The sequence below is a fragment of the Leptonotus elevatus genome, chromosome 16, assembly GCF_054856555.1.
Source record: "Leptonotus elevatus isolate MCC_2025b chromosome 16, RoL_Lele_1.0, whole genome shotgun sequence".
Classification (NCBI taxonomy): Eukaryota; Metazoa; Chordata; class Actinopteri; order Syngnathiformes; family Syngnathidae; genus Leptonotus; species Leptonotus elevatus.
Window position 1 is genome coordinate 14,875,892 of NC_141254.1, and position 13,887 is coordinate 14,889,778.

Below are 13,887 nucleotides of genomic sequence, written 5' to 3' on the forward strand. Positions count from 1 at the left end.
CGTTAATATATCTAAAACTATATATTTAGTAGGGGTGTTAAAAAAAAAATGGATTCGGCAATATTGCAGCGCACAATTCGATATGCGGGCGAATCGAAATTTAAACATTTTTTATGGAAATATTCAACAAAACATCTTGGTCAGGGTTCACACGTTAAAGCATGGAAGAATGTTATATTAATGAAACAAAAAGCCTTAATATTTTATTTTAATGCTGTTCAAATATGAAACAGATTGCAACAGATTGTTTGTTAAATACAGTGGCTCACAGTTAGAAGCCTGAAGTTTCAGATAAATAAATGCATTTTCATACAAATCTTACAGTGTACATGTGCAAGTTTACGGATTAGTATTTTCTAAATTTGAATAAATGGATCATATTTTCTCATACAGACTCTTGCTGACTATTGTTCTTCGTTTGAACCAAAGCTCTTCTAATATTTCATACTAAAAAAATAAGTAAAAATCACGCATCATTTCTGCTGATATGATTGAATTGATATCGTTGTTGATCAACATGCCTAATGCAGCTCTCGTAACGGAATGCATTATGCATTGTGCAGGCGTACCTAATAAAGTGTCGGGCGAGTGTAATGTTCGTCTGATCTCTAAACGTGAGTGGCTTGTGTCAGCAGGATCATCCTCCCGTCCTGAACCAGCTCGACTCCAGCAGTAATCCGTCCTCCACGACCTCGTCCACGCCCTCGTCCCCGGCACCCTTCCAGCAGAGCAACCCTCCCAGCGCCACGCCGCCGCCCAACCCCTCGCCCAAAGGCCATCGGGACAGCCGCTTCAACTTTCCAGGTGAGCCTCACAGATAACACACATACACGAATAATGGACGTGTGCAGTACAGTATGTTAATATTCTTTAAATGTCCTCAAGTAATAAGAATTAGATCCCTCTATGGAATTAACACTGAGAACTAATAATGGTTGTGCATTTTAAAGTTTCTTCTTTTGAGAAAAAAAAACTAACTATGCGTCTCTCTCCCTCTGCCATGCTTGCTGGCCTTTCCAACTTTTTGTATTAATTTTTTTTTTTTTATGAAAGCTGCCTGCTATTTTCAGCATAGACAGCAGTTTATCTTCCCTGGTGAGTCCCAGACATGTCATACTGCATCGTCACCTTCCCGTCATCTCCTTGTGCAAATCCCAGATAGCCTGCAGCTGCTACTGCCCTCTGCATGTCATTCCTCTGAGGTTTCACAGTGTCATGGTAGTCTACTCGAGCCATGCATATAAATGTTGTTTTACCGCCATCTGCTGGTGATAATGGGAAACTGCATGTGGTTATCTTGCATTTACATTTATGAATATTGTTGAGTACTTTTTATATTTCATGCTTCTCAGACGTCTCCGGCCCTGCTAATTTACATACTGATATTCTCCAAGATACAGTGTAAGACTTCACTCTTTTTATTCCTACATTCCTATTTATATATGTTGATTTTTCATCTCTCATGGGGAATTGTGAGAATACTTTTCATTGGATTTTGTCCTTGGATTACAGCAGTGAGATTGAGCAATCAGAAGAAGACATTCATGATGATTTGGTTGAAGATGAAGATGAAGATGAGGAGGTATGACATGACAAGAAAATTTCGTGAAAGTTTGTTGTTGAATATAATGATGATAAATGATTTATTAGGTGACCAATGATAAAATAACTTAGACCTGAAGTAGGTTCTTCTGGCCCAAACTTTGGCGAACACTGATTAAAATGACTCTACAATTCTGCGCTGAATCCATTTAACTCATTCACTGCCATTGACATCAAAAATTAATCTGAACTATTTCTATTAGTTTAACTTTTTTTTTTCACTTTTGTTAACAAGAGTATGAAAACCTAGATTTTTTTTATTGTACATTTAGAATAGATATAACATTTGTGATTAATCTATCAATTACAATTTAAAAAAAATATTGTCTGATGCCCCTCATTTTTAATAATCTTTTTTTTTTATTAGGGACATCAGGCGATTAATTATTTGTAATTGTAATTAATTACATGACTTCACGAGTTAACTCAAGATTAATCACAAATTTTACATCTGTTCTAAATGTACAATACATTTTTTCTATGTTTTCATATGCTTGTTTACAAAAGTGGAAAAAATGTGAAACTAATAGAAATAGTTCAAATTAATTTTTGACGTCTATAGCCGTCAATGGCAGTGAATGAGTTAAAGAGCAAATAACGGTCCTCTTGTAGGAAGTGGAGGACGACATCGATGTCGAAGATGAAGACCCTGAATTGGACGAGGACAATGAGGAGGAAGAGGAGGAGATTTGCGATGACGGCGAGGACGAGGAGGACGGCGAGGAGGTCCGGATGAACATGGGCTCTGACGGCGAGTGCGAAAGCGACAAGTTGGACGATCTGCCCTGCCCGCGGGGGAACCAGTGGAAGGTCCCCATCTCACGCAAAGCCAGCCAGACCAGCGTCTACCTGCAGGAATGGGACATCCCTTTTGAGCAGCTGGACCTCGGGGAACTCATTGGGAAGGTAAGGAAGCAGAAATAGATGTAAGATGATTGCGTTCAGTAGCTGTAAAATGGAGATAATTGTCATTAAAGTTGTCATCATGGTGGTTCCATGAAATCCTCATTATTATAGAGCTGTGGTTTTTAACCTGGGTTTGATTGAACTCAAAGTGTTTTTTTTTACTGTGTACGAGAAAACTGGCCTATCCCGTGAGAAAAAAAACGAGTCAAGTTTTTTTCACTCATGCATTTTACTAGTTTATTTAAAATAAAAAGTTACACAAGAGTAGAGGAACAAACTCACGACCTTCAGCTTGGGAGACTGCCACTGCTATTTACTAATATTCAAAAGGAGAACAAAAACATAGTTTTTTGGTGGTACGAAGATTCGAGCTGACACGAGCGATATATTAACTCACAGTAAGGGTGTCCAAGTAAGTTGTTGTTGTTTTTTTAGTAATAAACTAGTACAATTGAATCAAAATCTCTCTTTGCAAAATGTACTCTTTTGTTGGTTTTGTAACGGGATAGACATTAAACATACTTTGACTAAAATTTACGCTGAATAGTTTACTCTCTTCCAAGTGTAAATTTTACTCAGTTTAGAGTCAAATTGAAATTTTAAAATCAGTGTGAACCGCATAGACTAATAAGAAAAAAATAGCAAAAAAAGGGCATATAGCTATTTGGCGCCATGATATCATAACTAATTCTGAAATTACGCTTTTAATGTCCGTTTGTTGATCCAGGGCCGTTGGGGCAAAGTGCATAAAGGTCGATGGCACGGCGAGGTGGCCATCCGACTTCTCGAGATCGACGGGAACAATCAGGATCACCTGAAGCTCTTTAAAAAGGAAGTGATGAACTACAGGCAGACCAGGCATGAGAATGTGGTGCTCTTCATGGGGGCTTGCATGGCCCCGCCCCACTTAGCTATCATTACGAGGTGAGAGCTTGAATATTCCTCCCGTAATGATATATTGCCCGAATTGTGTCACTTGAACCAACCAACCAAAAAGGCACCACTCAAGTAACGAAATGCATTTGTTTTCATTCTGTTCACAGTTTCTGTAAAGGGAGGACGCTGTATTCCGTTGTAAGAGATACTAAAAACACTTTGGATATCAACAAGACCAGACAAATCGCCCAGGAGATTGTCAAGGTAGTTTCCTGTTGAGTCATTTGGGTTTTTAACACCTCGCCGTTGATCAATAAATATTCACCATTAGCGGTTTTCACTATAAATATTTAAAGATGAACTCAACCCCAAAAAAATCTTCTTCACAAGAAGGGCCCCGCTAGTCTAAATTAATTAATTAATTATGGTGATTGATATTGAGTTTGTGGAATATGATTAAAGCAGTAAAATCCACCCGGTTTTATCCATCTCAGGGGGCGGCCATTTTGCCACTTGCTGTTGGAAATGACGTCACAATTGTTCAGGGCCCGGCCGGGTAATGGCCAATCACGGCTCGGCTTGCAAATGTCACATGACCAAACTCAGAAAACAGCTGAGCTGTGATTGATCGTTACCTGAGCAACTGTGATGACATTTTGAGTCGACAGCAAGTGGCAAAATGGCCGCCCCCTGAGATTGGGGGGAAAAAACAGGTGGATTTTGCTGCTTAATTCATATTCCGCAAACACAATATTCGTCAAAATAATGTGTTTTGATTAATGGGAGCGGATACAACATATTGTAAAGAAAAGTTTTGGGTTGACATCCGCTTTAATGCATTGAGTAGTTTAAGACAATCCAGTTATGAACTCATTCACTCGCAGCCATTTTCACTGAAGCAACCATCTTCGCTCCCGGCTGTTTTACTGACAGATTTCGCAAGGCCCACAGAATATTGTGTTCTATTGCTATAAAACATGGAACCTACCAAAAGAAAGATTAGAGTCTCTTCTTTCATCAGGAAAAAAAAGTCTATTTGGATCTGTGTCCGTTTTGCAGCAATTAGCATTAGCTAAGTTTCATCATTATTCACAAAACACTGGGGAAAAGAGCTTGTTGCAACATGGCCCATGGCTGATCTCTTATACTCTGCTGCCACCTGCTGGCCGTTTTTGTAATAACTACCATTGCTTTAAGCGACCTCTTCATGTCAGAAGCTGCATCAAACCTTCTGTATGCTCTAGCATAAAAATATAAATAAATTGGGGGGAGTGAAGGACCAAGTATTAAAAAAAAAACATATTTAGAATTTTTTAGGTTTGAATAAAACATATAATGAACTTTCTCCCGATGTAGGGAATGGGATATCTGCACGCTAAAGGCATTGTCCACAAAGACTTGAAGTCAAAGAACGTTTTTCATGATACCAACAAGGTCGTGATCACCGACTTTGGCCTTTTTGGGATCTCTGGTGTTGTTCAGGAAGGGAGGTAAGTCGAAGTTGGCAAATCACATTTCTTGTCACTTGTTACACAGCCGGCATAAGGTGCTGTTTTTGGCAACTGTTTCAGGCGGGAGAATCAGCTCAAACTTCCACATGGCTGGATTTGTTACCTCGCACCAGAAATAGTGCGCAAAATGAGTCCGGGTAACAACGAGGATCGACTTCCTTTCTCCACTGCGGCCGACGTGTACGCTTTTGGGTAAGATGTGCTCTGTGCGTCAATTTGAGACCGAAACATGAAAGAGTAATCACGCATTGGTTTTGCAGCACCATTTGGTACGAGTTGCAAGTAAGGGACTGGCCAATCACCAACCAGCCTGTGGAAGCAACCATCTGGCAGGTGGGCAGCGGAGAAGGTATAAAAAAGATCCTGTCAGAAATCAGCCTGGGGAAGGAGGTCACGGTGAGTCCCAAGTTTCCGGGTCCAGCCTTTTTTCCGGTGTTCTGACCCGAAGCGTCTTCTCCGGCTCAGGAGATCCTCTCGGCCTGCTGGGCTTACGACCTGCGGGAGCGGCCCCCTTTCACGCAGCTGGCCGACATGCTGGAGAAGCTGCCCAAACTCAACCGCAGGCTGTCTCACCCGGGACACTTCTGGAAGTCAGCAGAGTAGGTATCCCACAAGATGGCAGAACAAAAATGTTTTCTTTGCTGCATTGACTCAGTCACAATAATATCTTTACGGTTTATGTAAAAAAGAAGATTGCTTTTTAAAAAATTTTTTGGGGGGAATGATAGGAATAAGCAGTTCCAGAAATGAACATAACAGATTCTCTAGAGGTTGACAGGAAAATAAATGCATAATCATACTTTGGCCACATGTGGAGTTAAAAATAATTTTTATTTGATTAATTGAATATTTTTGATAGTGCGCCCTCTTGTGATCTGATGGATAAGCCGCACCTTTGTATTAGCCGCAGGGTCGAATGCAAGTGGAAAAAAAGGAGCTAAAGTCTAAGAAAAAAAAAAATGGCCGATCCACAGCTTGTATCTCGAATTTGTGAAGATGGATCACTTGTATCTCAAGGCACCGCTGTAATTTACGTTGGGTTGGGTGGTTACGCTTTTTTCCCCGTGCATTTTTCAAAGTATCTATAGAGTAATAATTCCGTATCTTTCCGTAACATTTCTTACAATTTTTTTTATCATCTAACATCTCAACAACAGCACTATTTGAATTGAGTTTTTTTTTTTATCCTTCTTGTTTTTTGTTTCATTTCCTTCCACTTTCCTTAAGCAAAAAACCACACCAAAGAAATCATTTTTGAGATGAACTAATACAATAATCATCTCCAAGTGTGCCTTTACTAGCCTTCTTGTCTTGAAATCTTCCCAACCTTGTTGCCTTGAACAGATCGACTAACCGTCGTCTATTAATGATTGCCTCTTCCTTTGCTCTCTTTTTGTCTCTTTTGTCTCCTGTCGGCCTCCAGGTTGTAGCGGCAAACATAAGCAATGCAACACAAAGCCCGGGTCTGCCTTGCATGCTCCCGAATCCTTAATGCCCACAGGATTGTTCAAAGCATTGCCTCGAACACACTCTACTTACACACACACACACACACACACGCACTCATCTTCTCTGTCCGCTCACTTGTCTTGTTTGAAAAGCGAGCATGAGTGGACTGAGGCGTAGCACACTTTTTTTTTTCTTCTCCTCCCCTCCCTTTGGGTTTCTCCGAGGCTTTGTTTGTGATCACATGACCAGCTCGCTCGTGTGATGTGCCCGAAGCCTTCCCGTTCATTTGGCTCTGGTTTTTTTCTTCTTCTTCTTCTTCTTCTTCTTAACAGTGATTGCATGTCTTTTGCAAAAGCTTCCTTTCTTTATTTACAGTATTTGTTTTATTTTTTGTAATTTGGTGACCATTGCAGTGTTTTGTGGCATTTGGTTTAAAAAAAAAAAAATGGGGGGGAGGGGGGATCTATTCTTTGTTCTGTGCTAGTTTAGTGACCCTTCCACACCTACCCATTGATTTCTTAAGCATTTAATTACATGTCCCTCCCCCTTTTACTCGTTCAACATCATCCCAGGGAAAGGAACACATGCTGGATTATTTTTTATTTTTTTTAAAGATGTCAAGTGCACTTTATAAGAATATTAGTTATTTCAAGCAGCTGAGTGACTTCACAAAGAAAGAAAAAAAAAACACCCACAAAAGACAGAAAAAAAAATCAGAAAGTGTCCTCTATCTTCCTTAAACGTTACCTCTTGTTTGTTTTTTAAGTTTTTTTGTGTGCTTGCAATGTGTGTGCGTGTGTATGAGTGAAACATGCTGGGTTAATTAGCTTAATTTCTGTTGCGAATCCGTTGCTAAGTACTGTAAATACATTATTTAATGTACAGCAATTTATGATGATCGAACATTTGTACAAACATTTTCACCACATTTTTTTGAATACGGCCCACTTCCGCCGATACAGATGTGTATATATATTTATATTTTTGTCATGTACAAAGAATGTACAATTTTTTTTAAATGGGCCAATACATGTTTTTTTTTTTTTGTTGTTGTTTTTTTCTGTTGTAAAAATTCATATTTTTGTATCGCATTGTGAAGACCGTTCTGTACACGCAGGTTCTGTTTTCATCCTTGGAAGACAATAAAATGAGGCTCGTCATGTAACAATACAAATTCTTTATTGCCCTCCTAACTGCAGCATTTAATATAGAGTGCGAAATTCTGCTTATTCACTTGCAGTCGTAATGTGTTGCGGGGGAAATTATCGTGGACTGTATTTATTCAATCAGCTTTAATCAAAACGATACCATATGTCATACATAGAAGTAATAGCAAACTATAAATTACGTATACTGATTTGTTGTTCGGGTCCAGGACGTCTTATTTTTTACAAAGAATAGCTGTAACTTTTGACCTTTTTAGTTTTAACGTTATCTATATGTGGTTTCCAATAAAGCTTGGCATCAATGATCATTCCAAGGAATTTTGTATTATATACTCTTTCCATCTGAATGGAACGCACAGTGATATTACTTTTAATTGTGCCTAAGAAAATAAACTTTGTTATTCCTCCAAATTTAGTGCTAATTTATTGACATCAAACTACTTTTTTCAGTGTGTTCAGTTCACTGTCAACCGTATTCACACGCTGTTCAAGGATTTTGCCAACACGGGAGAGAGTAGCATCATCTGCAAATACGACACATTTGAGTATTCAGAAACATTGCATGTGTTATTAACTCATTCACTGCAATTGACGGCTACAGACGACAAAAATTCATTTGTACTATTTCTATTAGTTAAAAATGTTTCCCCGCTTTTGCTAACAAGAGTATGAAAACCTAGATTTTTTTTATGTTGTCAATTTAGAACAGATATACATTTTTTTAATTAATCGTTAGTTAACTAGTGAAGTCAAGTGATTAATTACAATTTAAAAAAATTAATCACCTGAAGCCCCTAATAAAAGAAATAAAATAAAAATAAGGGGCGTCAGACGATTACATTTTTTTATTGTAATTAATCGCATGACTTCAATAGTTGACTCACGATTAATCACAAATTGTATGTTATAAATGTACAATATTTTTTTTTCTCCTCTAAGATTTAATAAAAAAAATGAAATTAAATGAAAAAATGTTAAACTAACAGAAATTGTTCACATTAATTTTTTACGTTTATAGTCGTCAATGGCAGTGAATGAGTTAAAATAATGATTTAGGGTCTATTACAGACTCTTGAGGTATCCCTTTAAAAGCTTGGAGTGTCAAAGCATTTGTTTTATTTTTTAGATCTATAAAGACACCAACTACCGATATATATTCTTTCCTATCTTGTGGATATCCCGTGTGAATTCTTCTTCTAGGATTTTTGAAAATTGTGGGAGTAGGGATATCGGTCTATAATTAGTAAAATAACTTTTGTTGTTTTCATTTTTGATGTCCTGGTCATAGACTCTTGTGTTGTCTCATCAATTAGAAAGAAATTTTAAAAATTATATGTCTGGTTTTTTTTTTACTCATTTTGCTAGCCCGTCAGTTGTTACTTATCAAAATAAACTTTTTTTTTCATTTTTTTTTGCCTCGGATAATGATTAAACCAGAACAGAAAGTTTAAAAAAAATATATATATATATATATTCTTTCAACTGTGCGGCTGGTCCAAAGTGGCACGTGCCTGTTGGTTGTGACCACTGCTCTATGACACTGCAAGGGGAGGAGCTTCATTTTGTCAGGCCATGGCCTTTTCTAACAGCCACCATCTTGTGTCATAAATAGGCAATTGCAAACCTCTTTGGATGGGCATCAATTATTGATTCAAATAGCGGAGGGACAGTATTGCAATATTTATTGTCACTTATAAAAATTCAAATCAACATAAAATTAACCGAGAATACAAACTTAGCACATCATCACTGTAGCGTGGTTGTGTTTATTGCAGAGTAAAGTATCCAACTGTGGGTGTCGCGGAGACCCGGCAACAGAGGGCGACTTGCCCTCTCCGGGTTGCAACTGGGTCATCCAAATATCGATTGGACATTCCAGTAAAGCGCATTTATCAGGGTGTCCTAATCTACTTGCCGGTCCTCATCTCGATTTAGAGCAAACTTTAAAGCTTCAACGGCAGCAAAACAAAAACACCTTGCGTTTCACCTTGCCGCCTCGAGAGTCATTTCGGCGAGGAATCAATCAAGAGTCTCGCTACGTGTCAGTAAAATGAGAAACATTGACTGATAAGAAGGGAGGGATGGATTTTTTTTGCACACTCATACTGATCCGTTCTGCACAGAAGATGCCGAGTGGATCACATGACCTTGCAGGGGAGGGCAGACACAAGATGTCCTCTTTCTCCACTGGACCGTCAAATGACAAATTGTCCTTTTGCATTTTGGTATATTTATATATATTTACTTATTAAATAAGCTACCCTTGCGTTTATTATTGTCACTGCAGAGGTGGCAAAAGTACTTGCATTCTGTACTTAAATAGAAGTACTGATTCAACTCTCAAATGTACTTAAAAAGGAAGTCCAAAAAAATGCTTTACAATATCTTCCTCCCCAAACTAGTCTAAATACAGTATTTTGATCAATACTGTGTTAGTGGAATATGAATTAAGCAGCTAAATTCACCCATTTGGATCCATTTCCGCCGCCGGCCATTTTGTCAGTTTCTGGCTGCTGACAATGACATCACAATCCCTGAGAGCTCAGGTAACGACCAATCGCAGCTCAGCTGGGTTTGGTCATGTGACATTTGCAAGCTGAGCCCTGATTGGTTTTTAACCTTAGCCCCCTGCTCAACTGCGTTGTCATTTTCAGTCGACGGCAAGTGACAAAATGGCCGCCGGCTGAGATGGCTAAAAAAATATATACAAAAAACAAGTAGAGTTTGCTGCCTAATTCATATTCCACAAGCACAATATTAATCAGAATGCAGTGTAGCTACATTGATTGTATTGTAAAAAAAATTTTTGACTCAATACAAGATTAAAAAAAAAAAAATACTGTTAATTATATACAACACCTGCTCTGCTAACTTGCTACAATGAGACAAAGAAAAAACACACTTGGGACTGTGACCTGCTCTCAGTTCCTTTCACATTTTCCTTGCTTACAATCTGTGATTCTATTTTAGTCGACACCACAGCACTCTGACATCATTTCAATTTATGCTTCGTCTGCTCAGGCCCGAGGAATACAACGAGATTAAAAATACCAAAGTAATGTTTATCATTCTACCAAATAGCATTATTCAAATTCGCTGACCCTTAAAAAAAAAATTGAAAATAGATCAATCATTTGCCGTATAGTGTGTAAGTGTAGTGTTGTGTTTCACCCCACAGATGTTCTCACTAAAACCGCTTCCTTTTTTCACTAGCCCAAATGGAGAAGTATGCCCCGGGACAGCTTTTACACGCTCTTGATTTGTTTGACTGTAAATGAGAGTCTTTTATGCGCTCGTCTTCAGCTCTTCTTTTTTGTCACGCAAGTTTTGGCGTCTTGGGATCAATCGCTTTCAATGTAAGTCACTTCTTTTTATATATATATTTTTAAATGATAAAAATACAATTTATTTCCCTCTATGTGTTGTTCTATTTCATTTTCACATGCTTACTGTACTTTATTTCCTAATACATTTAAAACTAGTTTTACTTGCGTGCCTACATATTTGCTTACATAGATTACTTACGGAATTAATACATACTTCCGATAGTTATTTTCTGAAATAAATTGCAAAAACAAAAAAATGATTGAGCAACACTATTAATTATTCACTTAAACCTGAAAAAAGCATATAAACCTACTTGTGATATTTACATGAATTATTTATTTGCCAATATGCTAATTATACAAATTATTTACTTACTAATATTTTTTATCTATTTTATTATTTATATTTTATTTTATTTATTTTATCCTGATACATTTAAAGCTACTTTTACTTGCATACCTACATATTTGCTTACCGGTACATCGATTTCTTACTGAATTAATACATACTGTGATTTCCTATAGTTATTTTCTGAAATTCATTACATTTGAGTGACAATTTTTTTTATTGAGCAACACTATTACTTGATTATTCACTTAAACCTGAAAAAAAAACTTACTTGTGATATTTACATGAATTATTTTTTTGCCAATATGCTAATTATACAAATTTACTTACACTTATTTTATTATTTATATTATATTTTTGATATTATATATATATATATATATATTTTTTTTTTTTTATTGACTCATGACTTACCTTTGTTCCCAAATTGCTCATTCTTTTGTTTGACTGACCTACTTTGCTAACCAGCGCTGACTCACTTGTTCTCTCGCTTCTTTTCAGCCACATTAGCAACCATGAAAGCCCCCACAATTCGTCCCCTGCTATTCTGCATAATTACACTCAGGGCCCTGACGTGCGCAGCTCAAAACAGCTCAACTCGTGCGCCTGCCTCGTTGACCTCGACCCCTGACCCGAGAACCCCAAAAGAAAACGTACCAGCCAGTGCTATTTCTCCGGGTCGATCATCCCGAGCCGCCACCACTCAACTCACCTCGGCCGTCAGAAGCACCTCTAAATCGAACCCTTCGCCGGACTCGACGCCAACAAGCGGCACCACCTCCCCGGTCGCCGTGTTGGACACAAGTAACAAATGCATCCCACTCTTGATGCTAACAGGAGGCCTGATTCTTGTCTGTGTCATTTTGCTGCTGTCCACTTTAATGCTGACCTGCAAAGTGTGCCAGATGAGCAAACGCATCAGGATGCTGGGAAGCGACCCTGCAGAGCGGACGGAGCGGGACGGCAAATACAAAAGTAACTCGGAGACGGAGGCCAAAGAGACCAGCGTGCTACTGACTGAGTCGAGTCGAACACAAGCGGACCGTAGTGGCCCCAACGAGGAAAGTGTGCAGGGCCATGAGAATGGAGAAAAGGGAGAAGGGAAGCAGGAGGAGGCGGAAGAGAGCGCTGAAAGTGAAGAAGCTGGTGATGTCACCCCAGTTGATAATTCATCCTGTTTGACACAACACAAAGATGGCGATGCCCTCTCCGATGGCAACGAGGGACCTAAAAGTGCGGCTTAGCATTCGATGTGTGTACTTTGACACCGTTTCAAATTGCTACGCAGCTTTCTGGACAAAATCCAGATTTTCACATTTATTTTATCGTTATCCTTTTTGCATTTCAATTAATGCAATTTTTCTTTTTCTTTTTAGCTTATTTGCTGAAACTGCTGTATTCGTACTCTGGCCAAAGCAATAAAAAGTTTCATTTTAGAGCAATATTGTGGCATTTTGGTGTCAAGTAACTATACTGAAACGACTTCAGGCAGTTCATTGAGACAAACATAGTGCTTTGACAGCATATTGTGGTATTTTAATGTCAAGGACCTATATAAAAATTATATGAAGGATTTTATTTAGACAAAAATTGTGCCTTGGTGGCATCTTGTGGCACCTTGGGGTCAAGGAACTATGTTGAAACATATTTAGGAAACTCATTTAGACAAATATAGTGTTTTGACACCATCTTGTCACTATTATTATTATTATATTATCACTAAAATAAGTTGAGGGTGTTTATTTAGACAAAAATAGTGCTTTGGTGCCACATTGACGGCTGTAGACGTCAAAAATTCATTTGAACTATTTATTTTTGTTAAATTTTTTCCCCAATTTTGTTAACAAGAGTATGAAAACCTAGATTTTTTTTTATTGTATTAGAGCAGTTATCAAATTTGTGATTAATCGTGAGTTAACTAGTGAAGTCATGCGATTAATTCAGATTAAAAATGTTTTATTATTATAAAAAAATATATATATGTTAATCGCCTGGCGCCCCTAATTTTTAGTAATCTTTCTTTTTTTTTTTTAAAGAAAATATTATTAATAATTAGGGGCATCAGGCGATTAAAATTTGTAACCGTAATTAATCGCATGACTTCACTAGTTAACTCACGATTATTCACAAATTTTATATCTGTTCTAAATGTACAAAAAAAATTCTAGGTTTTCATACTCTTGTTAACAAAAATGGGAAAAAATGTTAAACTAATAGAAATAATTAAAATGATTTTTTTAAAGTCTGTAGCTGTCAATGGCAGTGAATGAGTTAACTATGTTGAAAGAAGTTTAGGAAGTTCATTTAGATAAGCAAAGTGCTTTCACACCGTCTTGTGGTATTTTGGTGTCAAGAACCTGCATTAAAATAAGTTGAAGGTGTTTCATTCGACAAAAAAAATCCAGGAACTATGTTGAGATGAATGAAGGCGAATGAAAAAATAGTGCTTTAACGCCATCTTGTGACATATTGGTGTCAAGTAACTATGTTAAATTGAGTTGAGGAAGTTCATTTGGAGAAAAATAGTGCTCTGACACAATCTTGTGGCATTTTGTTGTCAAGGAGCTATATAAAAACTCATGGAGGGGGTTATATTTAGACAAAAGTAGCGCTTTGGAGCCATCTTGTGGCAAGGAACTATGTTGAAATGGAGCCAGCCCCCCCATTATGTATTCGGCTTTTCTTCTATCCCCCCCCCCCCC

The 13,887-nt window shown here is 37.8% G+C and overlaps 2 protein-coding genes across 6 annotated transcripts in view; both read left to right on the forward strand.

Annotated features, from left to right (window-relative positions):
- ksr1a (kinase suppressor of ras 1a) overlaps positions 1-7,921 on the forward strand; it is a 32,301-nt gene extending 24,380 nt beyond the window's left edge. For 3 of the 5 annotated variants that reach the window (XM_086098819.1, XM_086098816.1, XM_086098820.1), the window contains 12 exons: positions 636-804; positions 1,054-1,095; positions 1,353-1,401; positions 1,513-1,582; positions 2,215-2,508; positions 3,236-3,432; positions 3,552-3,648; positions 4,741-4,874; positions 4,956-5,087; positions 5,156-5,291; positions 5,361-5,494; positions 6,319-7,921. In XM_086098819.1, coding sequence (XP_085954945.1) covers positions 636-804; positions 1,054-1,095; positions 1,353-1,401; positions 1,513-1,582; positions 2,215-2,508; positions 3,236-3,432; positions 3,552-3,648; positions 4,741-4,874; positions 4,956-5,087; positions 5,156-5,291; positions 5,361-5,494; positions 6,319-6,325 — 1,461 coding nt within the window. In that variant the 3' untranslated portion in view covers positions 6,326-7,921. Of the gene's footprint in view, positions 1-635; positions 805-1,053; positions 1,096-1,352; positions 1,402-1,512; positions 1,583-2,214; positions 2,509-3,235; positions 3,433-3,551; positions 3,649-4,740; positions 4,875-4,955; positions 5,088-5,155; positions 5,292-5,360 lie in introns of all 5 variants that reach the window. The other 2 variants (XM_086098817.1, XM_086098818.1) reach the window with 2 other exon arrangements.
- A 568-nt stretch (positions 7,922-8,489) lies between these two features.
- LOC147160912 (uncharacterized) lies at positions 8,490-12,591 on the forward strand. Its single transcript, XM_086098976.1, has 2 exons — positions 8,490-10,866; positions 11,687-12,591. Exons 1-2 carry the CDS (start codon positions 10,785-10,787, stop codon positions 12,427-12,429), a joined length of 825 nt encoding a protein of 274 aa, XP_085955102.1. The 5' UTR covers positions 8,490-10,784; the 3' UTR covers positions 12,430-12,591.
- The last annotated feature ends 1,296 nt before the right edge of the window (positions 12,592-13,887 follow it).

Excerpts from the sequence above, each read along its gene's own strand:
- LOC147160912 (XM_086098976.1), top strand. The coding sequence starts at position 10,785 with ATGAGAGTCTTTTATGCGCTCGTCTTCAGCTCTTCTTTTTTGTCACGC. Across the intron at positions 10,867-11,686 it reads TGGGATCAATCGCTTTCAAT|CCACATTAGCAACCATGAAA; the intron begins GTAAGTCACTTC and ends GCTTCTTTTCAG.